The 17,322-nt window shown below is 35.3% G+C and overlaps 1 protein-coding gene across 1 annotated transcript in view; it reads right to left on the bottom strand.

Moving 5' to 3' along the window:
* Window positions 1-17,322, bottom strand: part of LOC111051948 (ets DNA-binding protein pokkuri) — a 47,459-nt gene that overhangs the window by 14,329 nt on the left and 15,808 nt on the right. The window contains exons 6-8 of the mRNA XM_039427275.1: window positions 13,895-14,054; window positions 12,889-13,017; window positions 8,987-9,069 (exon numbers count right to left, since the gene is read on the bottom strand). Of these exons, the coding sequence (XP_039283209.1) occupies window positions 8,987-9,069; window positions 12,889-13,017; window positions 13,895-14,054 (372 nt within the window). The remainder of the gene's footprint in view (window positions 1-8,986; window positions 9,070-12,888; window positions 13,018-13,894; window positions 14,055-17,322) is intronic.

Consider the following 17,322-nt stretch of genomic DNA (forward strand, 5'->3'; position numbering starts at 1 on the left):
ACGCCAAGGGGATTAGCGGAACAGTTTCAAGCAGAAACAATTTACTACTGTGATGTGCACAGCTCAGCAGATACGTTATAGTTGCCGGCTGTTCAGTTGTCATTATCATTTACCTGGATTTGAACTCTGCTGCTGGGTGAGCTGTGCTTGCAGCTCAAATTTATTGGTCGAATGTTGATGATTATTATTGTGATTTTCTGTCTTTTTTATGACAAAATGAGGAATAATGATTTTTGTTATTTTTATGAAAACTACTGATCCAATATACTTTTTGTGAAAGGGTTACAGCAGCCCCCATACAAATCTCCTATTTATATTTTCAATTTTTCCATGATATTTTGATTTTTCAGTTTTTCATCACCTGGAATCTTCAAGATTGAAGATTAAGATTATGATTCAGCATATCTAGTACCATAAAGATAGCATATAGTTATTTGTGCAACTAGTGCGCAAAGTGACAGTTTGCTGCACCGAAAGAAACGTTTACGCACGAGCCGTAGGCGAGGGCGGAATGGTTTCTTGAGTGCAGCAGAGGAACTTTGCGCACGTATTTCACATTAAATTTTTCCTACAGTTACCATTGAATATAAGAAGTGGTTGATTATGGGTAAAATTATGGCTGAGATCCATCAAATGTTTGTCTGTATAATTTTGTTATCAATAACAACTTTAATTTATTTTAAACTTGATAATTCAATTGAAAATTATTGTAATCCAATTGATTTGAAAATTTGTATAATTTTGAGTAAATCTTAATTTCTAAATAAGTTTTCAACCAATCAATTTATGAATGAAAAAATATTATTTCAAATAATGAATAATTAATAATAATCAAAATGTATAATTCAATGAGTTCTCATTTTTATTCATTTGAAAATCAGAAAAAATATAGATAGAACAATTTGCGTTCAAAATACACGCCAACAATGTCAACAGCTGATTGGGATGGCTGCAAGATAATACGCAAAGTATTAAGAAAACGCAAAGTAATACTTTGCGCTATAGAGCGGAAAAGTGATCATTTGCGTTCTGTAATCAGTGCAGGAATGGTCACTTTTAAAGGTAACTGTAGGAAATAGTATATTTCGCACCTAGGGCCGAAAATGAGATATTTCCGGCTCGAAATCGGTTTTTAAGTCCGAGGCCGTAGGCCGAGGACTAGAAAAGATTGAGAGCCGGAAATACATTTTTGCCCATGGTGCGAACGCTATTTTTCGCCACACCCAAAAAAAACTTCCCAATATATAAGAAATTAAAAAATAAATAAAATTCAAACAGCCTATTTTGATAGTTGAATCTTGGTTATGACAACTTTTACTGTCAATTAATTTCAATATTACTAATTAATAATTTACAATAATGACCATATTTTTATACTATTAATATTAGGCGCGAGCTTTGCGCCCGGTGCAATATCATGGATAGATGGATGAATAGAATTTTCATTACTATTTTGAAATAATGTGATGAAAAAATTGATATAATTGCATATTTCACAGTTTTGTCTCAAAATATATCTAAAAAATTGATTGAAATTTAAATTACGGTAACTAATATAAAAAATAGGTAATAAAAGTCGAAATTCATCGACCAAAAAAAAAGTTGACCGAGATTCGAACCTAGATCATGTTTGTTGTTCACTGAGCTTTGAGTTCTGAATGATGTATTACGCCTTTACGCTCTCGGCCATTCCGTACTGTTGAACGTTGGGGCCTGACTGATAACCCTTAGCATACACATAATACTGTAATACTAGACTTCTGAAAAAGTTTACTTCACTCCTAAAAAGCGTACCGTACAACAGACTTTGGCTCATGACTTATATTATTAAAATTAATATTATTATCTGTCTCACAATAAAATTTTCACTCTGAATTAAGTCAGATAACGTAGGCTATGTAGGCTACTATAATAATAGAGTATAGCGCAAATTTGAAGCCGGTTTGCTGGCATTTTCACAACAAAATATTGCTCTGAAAATAGTTAAATCATAGAGAAAACATTCGAAGATTCAATCTTGAGTGGGCCCAATGTTTTCTCTATATGGTTTAATATTGAAGAAAATTATCTAAAAGTTTTAATAATGAATTACGGAAAAATTACTAGGAATTTTTCAGTCAAGGCTGAGTTTCACCAGTAGGCTTACCTTAAACTTCAGATCTGTGCTGTATTTGCTTATTATTATTGTTGATTGTATTGCATTAAGAAGTGGAATTCGATAATAAAAAAGAAACAATTATTACTCTACCTCACTTTTAAATATTGATACAATTATTGTACTTTGAATTCAAATTCGATTCTTCACTTTTAAATACTTGCGATACGTACCTTTCTGACAATGGACAATGTAGCCAACATTATATTGTTGAGGCTATGGAGAAATATCATCGTATTCTATTGTTTGATATCAAAAACACAATAATAAATATTAAATTATGAAACAGTAATTTATAAAATATATTATTATAGACATAATACCGCGATTCACGATACATAATTATATAGATTATTACAGTCATTATGAGATTATCTCTCTATGATTTTTGTGAGATCGGACACGATCAGCTGTTATTCAAGGTCATTTTACAGCCCTAGGGCCGTAAAGTTTTACCGGCCTGGTCGGAAAACAATCACTTTCGGCCTCCATATGACGCACGTAAACCAGCTCATTACATCCAAGTGTGGCGAAAAAAATATTTGAAGCCAATTTTTTGTTAACTCAAGCTGATTGCTGTTGACTACTGTATATTATTACTTGTTTTGGCCGCGTGAGAGTGTAAGAACAGCATGGAGACTACAATCGTCACATAGCTTTACAAAAAAAAAAAACTAATTGGACTACCGGCTTGAGTTAATAGTGAAATTTGGAACATAACGCCCCAAACCATTGGATATCTTCTTATGCTATCTTTTTTCTAGGCTAGGACCTTATCTAGTATCTAATATCTAGTAGCGTACAATTTTCTTGTCAAGGTCTCGTCTAACAATATATTATCAAACAAACGCTCTTTGTGCTCGAAACTTTGGTAATCTGAATCGATAAGATATAAGTATCTTGTGGTCGAAAAACCTGTTGTTCAGATTTCATATAAGATCAATATGATTCATTATTGTTACAAAAATTGATTGATATTGTAGATCATTCCCTATTCTCTTTTCCAATCGACTCTAGTCGACTTATTTCAAGCACTAATTGATAAAATTCCTAAACATTATAGAATGGATCAAGAAACTTGGGATAGAGATGGCAGAGAAAGATCAGCAGCAGATATACACCGACGTTGTAATAATATTCAACAAACAGTCAAGTCTACAAGCACCATTTAAACAAACATTTCGCTTTTGCACTAATTACTGTGTCGGGTGGGAAGATAAGATACACACACTCACTTACAAGCAATCCACCCCTCTGTTTGAGAGAGAAGTTTGCTAGTTTTGGTGGGGGAGGGGAAGGAGGAGGTTGGATTGCTGAGGAGTTGCTGTAAACTGTTGACGGTCGGTGGGAGACTCAGACGTTCAAACAATTCGCAGCCACTAGGGCATTATTAAATCCACCCTCGTTTATCATGATCATATCATGCTCTTCGCCAGAACTAGTGTAAATAAGTGTTGCCCCGTAACAGGGCTGGGTTCAACATTATTAAAAAATGGGAGCTCGCGGCACCCATCACTATAACCACCTGTTTGCGTACGGTGGGCCGGCTACCTTTCCTCCCTAATAACATTCATCAACAACGTAAATCAATTATTTGAAAAGCTGTATGAATCCAGCTTTAAAGGTAGCGAATTCAAGCAGAACTTCAACTCTGAATCAAACTTGGGATTACGTTCCATCTAACCTTCTAATATGCATTCAATGAAGTTTTATTGGTAACCGATTTTACTCTTTCAAGTTGACACCCTCCCGACTTACATCACACGCCGCTACTGTTCTCAACTGTTGGAACTGTTGTATACTTCATATCAACTGTTTATATTGAATGATTCCATAGGGTAATCAATAAGATAAGGGTGAGGGGATAAGGGTAAACGCTCACATGAGTAAAAACTTTACATCAAATAAGCTGGAGATTGGATCTCCAATTTATCTTCTCAGAACCTCAAACTCATAATTATCTTCTCTCAATTACTTTTGTTTAATTAATTCAATTACTTTCCTAAACTTGTTTCAGTATAAAATGAGGTATGAATGAATGAAAACATTCGTTATTTGGTGGAGTCAATCTGATAATACTTTCAAGAATTAACAAAAGATAAGCCAACTTCCTACAGTTATTTCTCCCTTCCATCTCCCACGCCAAGTTTAACGCTCGAAATTGAAGTTTTACCCTGTAGTTCTAGGGAAGGCGGGAGCTTCCCGTAAGGTACTCCCCACTAAAAAAGAGCCATACGAGTTTAACTAATTTAACTAGTTTAAGGCTAATGTGAGCATCAATCTTACACTGAGAAAAATCATCTCTATCGCACTGTAGAGACTTTGCCCCAGCCCAAGTTCCACAGCATTATCCTGAACAACAGAAATATCATAGATTGGTTGTACTGGTTACATCTCGCTTGATGCATGCTGTCTTCTTTCAAATAAATGCTGGCGAACAAATCCCACGTGGGATCAACACAAGTATATCTGCTCTGCTCTGCTCAGCATCAGCTAGAAGCGACGGCAGCATCATGTGTTGGATCCCTCTGCCCTCTGCGCTGATGGTGAATTTGCGATGGAGCGGTGTTCCTCGCATCTCTCGACTAAAGACTGCAGAAATACCGAGCGGCTTCCAGTAAATAATGCAGTCAAAGCTTTTAACTAGCAGACGTCGTTTTTCTACTCCTCTCACTCTTCCTCACCCTTCTCACCATCCTCCTCCTCCTCCACAATCCGCTCTCGTGTGTGTGCGCCTCTCTCCAAGGTCCAGGATGGAGAGACTCTCTCCTGACATGGGATGAGGGGGGCAACGATGCCTCTGTTTGTTCAGGCTTTTATTAACATCCCCAAGGACTGCTGCAAACCTCTCCCCCCTCGCCCCTACGGCTATTCTCTGCGAAAACGCTTCAGCAAAATCCAGAAATCCCTCAACGACTAACATCTGTTGAAATCCCTCTCTTACCTGTTTGTAGTCCATTTCAGTGTTCATAGAGTTTTGATTCAATTTGTCAATTCGAGATTACAGCTGTCAGTATGCGATTATAACAATGCCTGCAGTGGTTCAGGTCTTATTTCATATTGGAATTTGTAAGGAGGGTTCTGATTGAGACATGATCAGTATTTCTTAAATAGATTTTAGCTCAGTAATTGATATCAGGGTTCTGTTTGGAGATTAACAAGTTTTTGTCAACATAATTTGTCTTTGAAATAAGGTTTTTGAGAGGTCACTAAAGCTTTCAAAATAACCACAATTTTTAAAAAGTGTGAATGCCACTTCATGGTTACTTTTTTGAGTGGATTCAGATTCCAGTTAAATAATGACTCATCGACATTTTTTTTATTTTCCATTTAATAGATTATTTCCGATCATCATAATCACTCATCAGAAACAAGATTCTATAGGGTCTATCTGTGAAACTTGATGATTTCAGAAAGTGACTAATTTTTTAAGAAGATATATTGTTTGGATGCAATGGTCATACAAATATAAAGTAAAGAGGTAGCCATTTACTCGTATTATAATATATCCTATATTTTGAACATTGAACAATTTCTTTTGATTACAATCAAAAAACGTCGGAGTCTATACTTCCTTAATATGGATGTACCATTCTTTAAAAGGTATTCACAATTATGAAAATCCAAAGAAACATGAAGAATTGTGAGCTTTATCATTTCAAACAAAGATTACCAAAAATTCAAGATGAGCCATCGGCTCTTATCAATAAGAATTTTCGATTTTGCTCTTGCTTTTAAAGCTTCTTATTCTGGAATGCCACATAAAAACGAGTCATTGCTATTCTCTCACCACGGTGTTGCTCGCTGTGAAAGTCAACTAATCAAGGGAGCAAATCTGATTAGAGACGAGATTCTGCCGACTGAGTGGGCACCCCAATCCCCTATATCATCAAATCTCAAATTCTAGCCGCGATTCAGCTCGCAGCTCCGATTGAAATTGATTCACCGATGTAAAATCAATTTTAAGATAACAATATTCTGAATAAGATCGGGTGTTACGTCTTGAATAATAATATACCGCTGTCGAAAAATGCAGAAAGGAATACCTACTGCTAGGATAGAGGTTGAGAAGTGAGATTTCGCCTTTTCCTTTTTCGCCTTCAAAGAGAGCTCCAGATTATTCTTTCTTCTACCTGATTCCTTCATTTCATTATACTCTTACTTTTACTGAGTATTTTTCCCCGCTTCAATTCGAATTTATCAGTTGAAATAAAATGAAAATATAATAAAGTACAGTGGGATACCCTTCTTATATTTTGTCTGCACATAATATGTTTTAACTCATGAGAGCAATTCTCAAATAAAGCCAATTCGAAAAAAACATACTCAGAGTAGGTTCTGCCTAGGTTGGCGTTGGCAATAGGGTACTACAAAAATACTATGCATCTTTTGCCGTTTCAATTCATACAAGCTGAGCTATAGTCCTGTCATTATACATACATTGGTGCTTGCAAAATATATTGTAGTTTTTTCAAACTCATCTCTGGTAATGGTACATGAAAGAAGTCTGGAACCAATTTTTGGATTCAATAATATTTCCTTGTGCTGAATACAGAATGCCTCAAAAACCTGGCATATTTTGTTCCTTTTCCATTTTTTAGCGATTTTCGTCAAAAACAACATTGGACAAAAAAATTATTCACTTCTTTTTTTTAGATAATAAAATTTCGGAAATAATAAAACTTATGAGTACGGTACTGAATTACAATTTTCAAAAACGAGTAAAATGTGAGGAAAAATTGAATGTTGATGAATTATAGTTTTAGTCCGGGTGCAAATGTACTAATAAAGGCTCTTCGTGCTATTTATTTTCGGTATGCAACCGATGCAAAGATGACTTAATTTCTCCGTTGAGACTAGTATAATGAGAAACGCAATGATATGAGTCACAAAGTGAAAGGAATTTTCTCTTTCTTCTTTCCTGTGTATGACTCTTAATCACAGGCAAACACTTCGAAGCCAAGAGAAGCCAAAATGTTTGGGGGTTTGTTATATCGTATTTTTGTAAAAAAATAATAGTGTCCGGTCTCAATTTAGCCCGGTCTCTTATTTTATTTTATTAGTGCCCTGAATAGGCCTAATGATTATTAGATAGCATGCTATAATTTTGGTTCAAAACAATTTTTAAACAAACTTCAACATTATAAGATTAGTTTCAACTTGATTGACAATTTTTCCAAGTTTTCATGATTTTTACTTCAGTGCTCGAACTTGAATTTCTTTGAGGGTGGGGGATAAAAATATTCTCCCAAATATTGGAGGAGAATGTTTCACCCTGTCTACGGTGGAAACTTCGCCCGTTGAGCATAAATGGGAAATTTTAGGTGTACTCTCTAGAAAAAGCTGCTGGTGAAATGATGGATTCCTGTCAGGGAAATCTAAAATACTCTTGCACTTATGTTTCCTCAAGCATTCTCGGATGAATTTCTCTAATTCGACCGACATAGGCTTAACAATAATTTTCATTTCTCTTATGAACTCATTGTTGATTGAATCTTTCTGATTAGTAAGGAATGTAATATTGTCGTACATTTTCAAATTGGATAAGAATACATAATTTGTCAGAACCACTCAATTCTCAAAAAGTATGAATATTTATGACTAGCAGGTAACGCGTGCTCCGCAAGGGTCTAATAATTAATAACTTGACCTACTTAAATCTTGAAGAATTAAAAATAGGCCTATAATCATCCTCGGTAAATTAAGAATCGATATGCAAAATTTCAAGTTAATCAGTTCAGTAGTTCAGACGTGATGATGCGTCATTCGTAAATTTCCTATCCTCCACATTTATAAGCCGATTCTTTCCTTCATTATTTTGTATAGATTTATGATGATCAAAAAATTTGATCTCTTATCTGCTGTGATTTACTGTGGCGAGTCTTCTTTTTATGTTGCTCAAGTTCATATCAACTATGCAGAATCCAGTCAAGGTTTTTTAAATTTTGCAACTTGCTCCACTGAGCCAAATTGGGAAGAAAAGTGAAAACATCAGTATTCAGGAGAAAATAAGAGATTCTGATAGACTGCGATCATATTGAAAATTAAGAAAATATTTGGAGAGTGGGTGCAGCATTTTAAATAAAGCCCAGAGCGAAGAGCAGCGAAAGTAAGGCAAATGTGATGAAGTGAATAAGAATTATTGAGTAGTCGATGAGAGGGTAAGAGAGAGACGATAGGAGAAAGTGCTCGTTGGTATGGGAGGCACGTCAGGGGGCCGGATGTCAACGAAGATCCTCTCTCGAGGGTAGGAGAAAGATGTCACCCCTTAAAAATACATCATCGAAGAAGAATCAGTTCAACCTTCAAGCACTCGGATCAAAATTTGCTATCATGCCGCTACCTTGCTTGAAAATATTTCACTTGTGTAGAATAATTTCGGTGGGATACTGACACAAATGTTGCCCAGCAGTGGTTCACCTTTATTCATTCCTTATATCTGTTTCTGTTTCATAAGAGAAGAATGAATTCCGGTGGAATTGATCTCTAAAATCATTTTTTGAACTCATCATGCAATTACTTCTTGGGAATAAGTTTCCTGAGCATGCTGAGTTTTTACTAGAAAACTTATTTCGTATGGTTCAGCAGTAATAAGAAGAACATTTTTATGAAATGGTGTGTTTCGCTTATCTTCTTACATCAATGACAGAAATACTAGTATCAACTCATGCTCAATTGAATTGCTGAATAAATCATCGCAATACACACAGTTTCTAATAATACCGTGTACAATAAGCTACTAGGAGTAGGTCCATATGTGAGATATGATTGTTACCTATATGAGATAATTATGGGAATTGGCCTATTCTACAAAATCAGGTGGTGTCTTACCTTCATAGCAGAGTACAAAGTCTCCTGGCTCCTTCTTCACAGATATGTGATTGTAAGAGGATGATGAACTTGAGTTCTGGTTCCTGTGAAAATAAAATTATTTCGAAATTTATTTATCAAAGTTTTAGCATTGGAATAGGCTTACTGTACATTGTCACATACTTCTTTCATCTTGCAACATGAAACTTCAGGTCAGAGATTATATTTGAAAGACTTGAACTTGACGTGTTGAAACTGTAACCCTGCACTGTATTCTAAAAATGATGTGATAGAGAATTTATTTCAATTTCCGATTTGATATTTTTTTAAATTCTTTTGAAATAAGAATAAAGATACTGGAGAGTTGAAGTGATCATTTACTAATGATTCCCATTTAAAACTCGATAATTCACTATTGTTTTTTAAAAAAAGCATATTGGTTGTCAAGAGTAAAAAGTTTGAATAACATTCAGATTTTGGTAGCTCACTAAAGCCGTGTCCACACTGAAGAAATGTTCGACAAACATGTTTGATGAAAAAGTTTAAGCAAATTTTATTATGTTTGGCAAACAATGTTTGCCCGTGGCCAGTGTGTACGCGACACCAAACAAAATATCTGTAAGTGGGAAGAACAGGTTTTATGTTTTACAGCTGTCAACTCTGAAAATGTTTGGAAAAACAGTGATTTTTTGTTTGACAAAGAATGATTGTCCAAACTTTTTAAAATGTTTGTCTCGGAGCTACTCAACAAACATGTATGTCGAACATTTGTTGATTGTGGACACGGCTTCTGAAAGCTATAAACGTACCCTAATGCATCATTTGTAATTGAATGATAAATTCTGAAAGTCTGAATTATAGACGACGTACAATCATGCTGAACAATGTATCAAGCATACATTCCTTGATGCTGACCATAAATGTGCAAGCATGAAGCAACAAGTTTCAATCTGTATAAATGATGTGGCACATGAATTTTGGAAATTCAATTTAGAGCCACCGACTCAATTCAATCTTTTGAAAATGCACTTTGAGGTTGTAAAATGAAATTGTCAACATGATTTTGTCGACGATTAACAGTTTGTGGGGCGGATTTCGGGGTCGTAGTCGTGATTCGGGAAGAGGGAGATAAGTCAAAAAGGGAAAACAGCAGGGACTCTTTCCGATGGAAAGGGTGCGAGGGAGGGATGTAGAACGGCAATGCTGGATCATCCCTTAACAGAGTAATGACTCATCAGACCGGCAGAGCAGAGCCCAACTCCCGAACTCTTGCTTCTACTCCATTAATAACAATAATGTATTATTAACACCTTAAAATGCCGGAAACTGCCCAGTTATTCGTCAGTTCACCTAGATGGGGCATCTTTAAAAAGTCACTCAATTATGGAACACAGCACAAGCGAATTAGTCAGCGCATAAGCGAATATCAGTGAATTTTCATGAACTTTCGTTTTAAGCTTTTGATACAAAAGGAACTTAAAGAAGTCCAAGATTTGGGGGTTGCATAATTAATTCTATCGTTTCATTGAATCCATTCATTCAGATTAATTTGAACATACTACGAATTCTACGAGTTTATCGTCACATAACTGATACTGTTTCGTAATTTGAAGTAGGCCTATAGTAGAACTAATTTCGTTAATAAAGTTTCGTAAATTGATTCCTTATTCCTGAGAGATTTCATTCTTCAATATAGGGTTGATGAACTCGAACCCGGTGATTTATCTTTTATCCTATGATCACCTTATCTTACAACATATTCATCAATTCACCAATATTTCACCTTTGCAACTTTTCCCCTCCATATAAAGAAGCAATCTACACAAAAGACAATCTACTGGACACTGATATGTTGTGGAAACCAATCTCTCAAAACAGAATAGTTATTTGCATATTTTTTAACAAGTAAAATTAAGGGAATATACACTACTAAAAATCATTCTTTCAATGGAATATTATTCAAATTTATGTTGCAACCCTGAATCATCAGTCATCTCCAATCCTCCAATGAATCTCGCAATGACCGAACTATGTTTGAGTAACTGTAACCCAATGAGCAAGTTGCAGAATGAGAGGTGAAAATTGAGTACTTCTTTAAGATTGGAAGGCGACGCGGTGCGTGAGTGAGTGAGTGCCGTGTACTTCCGGTAGCCGTTCTAATCTCTTCAAACTCTTGCATCTGACTCTTCAGCAAGCAGCAGCCTCCATAAGCAACAAACTGTTGTGTTGGTGATGATGATGGTCGTAATGGATCTGACAACACGTGCAGGCGTCTAATAAATATGCAATGACCACTTAGTTTTCGGACACGGCCAAGCATAAAATTGTTACGCCGACTTTGCCGAAAAGGTCGACGCAAAATGCCTGAGCCGGACCGTTCTAAGGAGCTTACGTCTAATCTTTTTTCTGTTTCTAGAATCTCGGTCGTCTCTACTAGGCTGCTCTTCTCATTTGCCAAACTCGCCGTAACTCATTCCCCAACTCGGTTCTTTCCTGGCTATTTTGGTGAACTTCGAATCATTAGGTGCTATTTAACTATTAATTACATCTTCACATGACTCGTGATATTAAGCTGATATTTGTTGATATTGATGCTACCAGTCAAGTCGATTAAGTCTTCCATTAATGAATTGGTTTTTACAAATAAAACACTATATTTTACGATGGGGATATTATTACTACTCTCTACAATTAATTAAAGAATGAGAGGATGATTGATTAAAATCTACCCTTTCCTCAAATTTAGAATTTATTTATTTTATTTACAACAATATCATTCATTAATATTTTGTCTATTACAAGTTTCAACTTGATAAATGAAAAATTCTTTCTACCTTCCTCTCAATCAGAAATATTTAATTCGCATTAAATGAGGAAAAATAACTTAATGTTAATCCTTCCTTACAATTGAGCATAATTGTATCATCTAAAAATACTTCACTTGAATGGGCTACTTTTTTTACAAATTAATAAAAACAATATGAAAACTTGTAGTACCCTTTATTATTTAAAATATTGCAACGAGTAGTTTCGACCATAGGTCATTAATGAGGTCATTAACAACTTGAATTGTTTTTATTAATTTGTATCATCAATCTATAGTTTCCAAATATGCGCGAGTGAAGCTTGATGGACGGAGAATGGGGTAGCACCACAGTAATAAACAGAAACATCAGTGACAGTCCTTCATTACTCCTTAAAACTTCATTGCCAACAAGAGGGCAGCGAGAGGCCAGTGAGCTGCGGCCTTTTTAAAATTTCATTGCGCTCATTTGCTTGATGAGAGGTGCTTAGGACTTTGCTTGGTGGGGGGGGGGATGACGCGGGCGGAGGGGAGAACGTAGGCTCTGTTTGCTGGCACAATTTTAATGCCGTATGAATATGCAATAGCTGAAGTTGGCCTGTATCCCCTATGTGTTACGAATGACCACATTCCATTCATCTCTAATGTGTGATTAGTAGAATTCAATAAGATTTTTACAAACTGTGATCGTACAAAGCTTTTGTTTGATGTTTACTGAATTAATGCAATAGTTACATCAAGCTGAATCTACAGAATAGATAATCTACATTTTACATCGTATGAATATGAGTTTTTTCACACGGGGTTTTAAGAGTGTTTGTAGTAAGCATTGTTTTAATTTGTAGGTCGCTCAATGGAACATTTCTCTAATAATTATATGGAAGTACGAAGTATCGACCGGTAAGTCTTTTATCCACATTTCCTAATAAGCTGACTCTAAATTCACTGATTCACCTGTTTGACTAATGTATAATCATCTCCATTGATAAACTCCTCAAGGACACTTATTTGCCTCCTTAAGATTAATGAACAAAATTGAACAGTTATCAAATGATCATAGCAGCAAATATTTTATTATTTATTATTCTAGATTGAACAATAAAGTATTGCTGAGTCTTACCTTGCACTATTATTAGAATGGAATCCGAAAAAGGATGAGGTACACCTGGGACTGTTGCCTAGTAGAAGGTTTGAAGCTACGGATGAAGATGGTGGAAAACGCACACCGTTATTGCCACTGCTTACATCACTGAAAAAATCAAAACATTCTATACTTTATTGTTGATAATAATCATTTTCTCTATCCCTGTTGTATATTGATATTATGATTGATTGAATCGCTGTACACACACAGAAATACAGACTTCGTGGAGGAATAGTATACGCGAGAATAGTAATAGATACAATTTAATTTGAAATGGACATAACCATAGTCACCTCTAATACAAGGCCGCGGCCTACGATATTGCAACGTCGCAGCGTAGGCCTACAATCTAATACATGATTGGTGAAAAATATCAGCTGGTATTTTTTTAAATCTTCTTCACCAATCATGTATCAGATTTTAGGCCTACACTGCGACGTTGCAATATTGTAGGCCTCGGCCTTGTATTAGGGGTGGCTATGACATAACCCATGTATAATATTTGGACAATTTGAAACTAAATTGGGAAATTGAAAAAGTTTTGGGCAATAATCTGTTTCTTCTTTTCCGATCATTGTATTGTTTGTGCTAACCTAATAAATAAATAAATAAATTTGTAATATATAAATAATATAGATAAAATTGCTCCATCACCATCACCACATTCCAGTTTTCCAAAAGTTTGAGTTTTTAGTTCTAATATTCATTCTACTTTGATGAATTTCGTTGACTTGGGAAAGTACTATTTGAGTTTGATACTGAATAATCAAACACTAGAAATTGTAAAAATTGTTATATATTTATTTGTTGAAGTGTTTTGATAATGAATGAGAATGAAGTAAAAATGTGTTGTTTCATCGAAAATATGAGCTCTAAATTTATAAGTATATTGTGAATAATTTGAAGATTTGTGTAATGGGTAGTAGAGTGAATGGAAAAATTGAATTGAAACAATTGATTTTATACTTGATAAGACACTTACCTGGTTGCTTGATAATGAGCGGTGGTTGGTGGTATTCTGATGCCATTGTTGTCACTGTCATTGTTGTGGTGGGGGTTGTTGAAGTGAGATGAGTAGAGTAAGGCCGGGGTTCTTGCACAGCAGTCATCAGCGGGCAGCGATTCCACCTTCACCGAACAAACTGCAACAAATCAAACATTCATAGGCCTACTCATCTCAATCATCATCCCGCATCGTTGCGACTCGAGTGGAATTTTCGATAGATTCACATGCAAGTCAGCCTTGCGAGGAAACTTTGCTTATGTAGGAATATGCTTTGTGTCTGGATTATGTCGAATTGATAAACTGAACGAATTGTTCGAATATGAGTCTATGATGTACTGCCGAAGCAGCATTATTTAATTGTTATTTAAATAAAGTGTATCACAGTCTATTCTTAGGAAAAGAGAACATCCGGGATGGATGAGGAGCATGAATGAAATGTCAGAATCAGAATCAGATCATAAACTATTTGTTAGCAAAATCATAAATGATAGATGGTATTTCCTTTAACTAGCTGATAATTGCAATTTATAAAAAATCACCAAAATAGATCAATCATTCACCCGGTTGCACAAAAGTCCGTTAACTTTTGATCTCGATTAAATGCCACGAGAGCCAATCAGAGAAGCCTTCTTCTCAGAAAAACCTTCCCTGATTTGTTCTCGTGGAATTTAATCACGATTTAAATTCAACAGGCTTTTGTGCCATTCACTTTCAGTTTATGAGTCGAAAAATATTTCTTAAATTCCTATCACAATATCACTTGGACAAGCTCCTTATAAAAATATCCATTAAACTCTTTGATTTCAGAATACATCCATTGTTTCAGAGAAGCTATTTATATGCACCTCTTATTTCTTTTGAAATGAGCTCTCACTTTTCCAACTGGTATGACGATAGTAATTCACGAAGAAAATCTAATAATTTGGAATTGCCCATATCATTATTATTCTATGAGATTTAGAATTGTCAGTAGTAGGCTAAATAAAATGAGGCATTGCTTAGCTTAATAGTAGGTAAATTCCAAATAATTGCGAAGCAATTACATAATTTATTGAGAACCTATGATATCTGATTTATCAATAATTGATTTTTTATGTGTATATAAAATGTGTATTCTATGGATGTGTAATTATGTGTCTCTTTGGATGGAGGTGTCATTTTCGGAAAAGTTTGGTGAACTAGAAAAAGTACAATACAATTTGAATCCTAAAATTCTTTTCTATAATTTGAATTAAAAAATCCAACATTTTAAAATCAAACTAGACATTCACAATATTGGTTAAACTTTTTATTAATGCTTTTTAATAAGTAATAATTCATGGTTTCGAGAAGAATAATGCTAGTTTGTTATGTGAGGTGAGTGATGGGTTGGAAAAAAGATGAAGTGATAGTGAATGGAGATGCACCGCAGAGATGGGGCTCCACTCCACATATTCTGTCAAAATACGCGTATCAAATAGCCTACTCCTCTCTCCAATAGATTCATTCAAGAGAGGCTGATGAATAAAAGATGCGCTCCTGTGACCCAGGGGTGATAATTCTGGAATCAGTTCACAATGAGAGCAGTCTGAGGGTGATCCTCTACTTCGCCAGTGATGCTTTATGCTGTATAACAACCCTCTGTGAAATCGAGTCACGCATATTTATAAACACACGAAACTAATGTGGCGATGTGTCATCAATCAAACTGAATCTGAGTTACAGAGATGTCGGCACACTGATTTCGTAGTAACTGAACTGGAATGCAAGTCGATTCCTGATAGTTGAGGTGGCTGACTTTCTCGATGGAGCATCCCTATTATATTTTATGATATTTTTTCGATTGATATTCCATATACTTTTTAGATCAAATAAACTTACTTTGACATCGAATAAACTGATGATCACTGACTTATATTATTTTGTATAATTTAATACTTTTATCAACTCGGAACTTTGAACCAGTTATGGGACATATTAGAGTTGAGTATCGGCAATATAGAAAGGATACAGGAGAATAAATCATTCTCAAAACACAATACACCAACAATATCATGTTCAAGAAGATATACATGCTGTGTTTTGTTCCTTCAGATTATTATTTTCAAACTTAAATCATTGAAATAGAATTTATAATCCAACACTGAGGAGAAATAATTAAATTTTAATTGATTGTTTTCACATTTGGAGATGTGTAACTCTTTAGATTAGTAATCTATAATCCAACTATTCAATACTTGATTGAGAGAGTAATAAATTTGAGCTAATCTCTTGTGATTCTTACTTACTTAACGACAATGCAATCATTTTTTGCCGTGAGATTATTTCTTTACTGACTGCTTATTAATTCTGTCGATATTTTTTTGACACATAGAATAATGTACAATATAATTGGCTTTGTTTCCAGGTTAAAATTGAATTATGGTAATTTTGTTACAAAAACTTCCTAATGTTTCTTGTCATGTGGTAATCATTACAAATTTATGGTTTTTCACTTGGATTAGTGATTATATCAGCATCATAGGTCAAAGCTCTTCCTCTACATGTGGCTCATCGATAAATGATAATTCTTGAATTCCTGGTAGCATCACTAACTGATCTCTATTCATTTCGACAAGATGACAAACCATTCTCAAAGATACTCTTATCGATCGTCAAAGAATGTAGAGAGGGGTGAGCCGTGTGTTGTCTCTCAAAGACAGTTGCTCGATGACTCCCTGGACCGTCTTGGAACCGTCTTCGCAGAAATGACATCTCCTAAGGAGCAGGAGGTTGATGGGTTGGGAAAAATCTGTTTAAAAAATAGTAGATAGGGAGAGGGGAGGGCACACATGCTGCTCAAAGTGTGTTATTTAGTGGTGAGGGGGGGGATGAGAGCGCTTTTGAGGTTGTCGCGACCACCCGCTGAGAACTTATCAAGCGCTGCTTTGTCAGAAATCTGTCGGTGATTGCAAACCAGGCAAGGACGCCGCCTCCCGTCAATAACCACCGCTCCTCGCCGCCCCTCGCCGCCTCCAACCGCTCACTGACTTTCGTCATACGTTCTCCTTCCCGGTTACCACTTCTTACATATTCGCCTTCTTTCTTAATCCCATACTTACAATATTTCTCCAAACATATCCACTCTTCGGCTACATATCTGTTGTACACTTGAATGCTTGATTTTCAACTTATTTTGCTCGAGCGAATCAAATTTCGGCGATCTTTTGGTCTCAAGAGAATGAAAATGTTCAGGGCTTACCTTTCTTTATTTTAAAACTCGATGAGAGAACTGACTTTTCAACACAGTACAAGTGCAAGATGAATCTATATTTCTATGAGTATTGGAATTATATATTTTTTTCATATATTCATAAACAGATTAGATGTCTTTCAGTTAATGATCTTGTCTTCGATCTAACTTACTGCTTCTAACAGAAACCTTA

Source organism: Nilaparvata lugens, chromosome 4 (assembly GCF_014356525.2).
Source record: "Nilaparvata lugens isolate BPH chromosome 4, ASM1435652v1, whole genome shotgun sequence".
Taxonomy (NCBI): Eukaryota; Metazoa; Arthropoda; class Insecta; order Hemiptera; family Delphacidae; genus Nilaparvata; species Nilaparvata lugens.